This window comes from Carlito syrichta, unplaced genomic scaffold (genome assembly GCF_000164805.1).
Source record: "Carlito syrichta isolate Samal-C Ts95f unplaced genomic scaffold, Tarsius_syrichta-2.0.1 Scaffold155075, whole genome shotgun sequence".
Classification (NCBI taxonomy): Eukaryota; Metazoa; Chordata; class Mammalia; order Primates; family Tarsiidae; genus Carlito; species Carlito syrichta.
In genome coordinates this window covers 54,610-55,459 of record NW_007099171.1, presented here as the reverse complement: position 1 = coordinate 55,459, position 850 = coordinate 54,610, and the positions used below count along the sequence as shown (strand labels likewise).

The 850-nt window shown below is 58.5% G+C and overlaps 1 protein-coding gene across 1 annotated transcript in view; it reads left to right on the top strand.

The window, feature by feature from the left end:
• The window catches only part of LOC103252352 (myosin-14), a gene marked incomplete at its 3' end in the record, with an annotated part of 57,958 nt that overhangs the window by 2,502 nt on the left and 54,606 nt on the right, over positions 1-850 (top strand). The window contains exon 2 of the mRNA XM_021709054.1: positions 677-795. Coding sequence (XP_021564729.1) covers positions 677-795 — 119 coding nt within the window. The remainder of the gene's footprint in view (positions 1-676; positions 796-850) is intronic.

Here is an 850-nt window from a genome sequence, read left to right as displayed (position 1 = left end):
CCACAATTTGTGTGTGTGTGTGTGTGTGTGTGTGTGTGTGTGTGTGTGTGTGTGTGTCGGAGTCTCACTCTGTTACTCAGGCTGGAGTGCAGTGGCACACTCACAGTCACTGCATTCTCCACCTGCTGGACTCAGGCGATCCTTGTGCCTTAGCCTTCCAAGTAGCTGGAACTACAGGAATGCGCTACCATGCCCCGCTTATTTTTTGATTTATTGTAGAGATGAGGTCTCACCAAGTTACCCAGGCTAGTCAGCCCTTTCACCTCCGCCTCCCAAAGTGCTGGGATTACAGGCTTGAGCCACCGCGCCTGGCCCCAGGGTGACTTTAGTGACTGCAGAATGCCCACTCAAATGGATACACCCCGACCCGTCTAACCAATCCCCGCTTGCTGGACACTCAAGTTGCTTCCAGATTTTCTCTCTTGTAAACAACACCGTGGTGAACATCGTCGTAGCGCGGCCTCTGCTCATATCCAGGGTGATTTTAGGCCCCGCTGGTTCCTAGAGGGAGAATCGCTGGGCCAGAGAACGCCCACGCTTTCAGGACTTCGCTGCTTCCAGAGGGAAAGACTGGGTCCGCCCTCTACTCCCCCAACAGTGGAGGCACCTCCTCCCCCGCTCTCCTGCCAGCTCCCCTTCCCGGTGCTGAGGGGGGCCTCTGTGCTGTTGCCCTCAGCTGCACAGAAGCTCTGCCGTCTTCTGGGACTCGGGGTGACGGATTTCTCCCGGGCCCTGCTCACCCCTCGCATCAAAGTGGGCCGAGACTACGTGCAGAAAGCCCAGACCAAGGAGCAGGTAGGCGGGGCGGGCAGATGTGGGCGGGGCGTGGGTGGAGTGTGGGCGGGGCGAG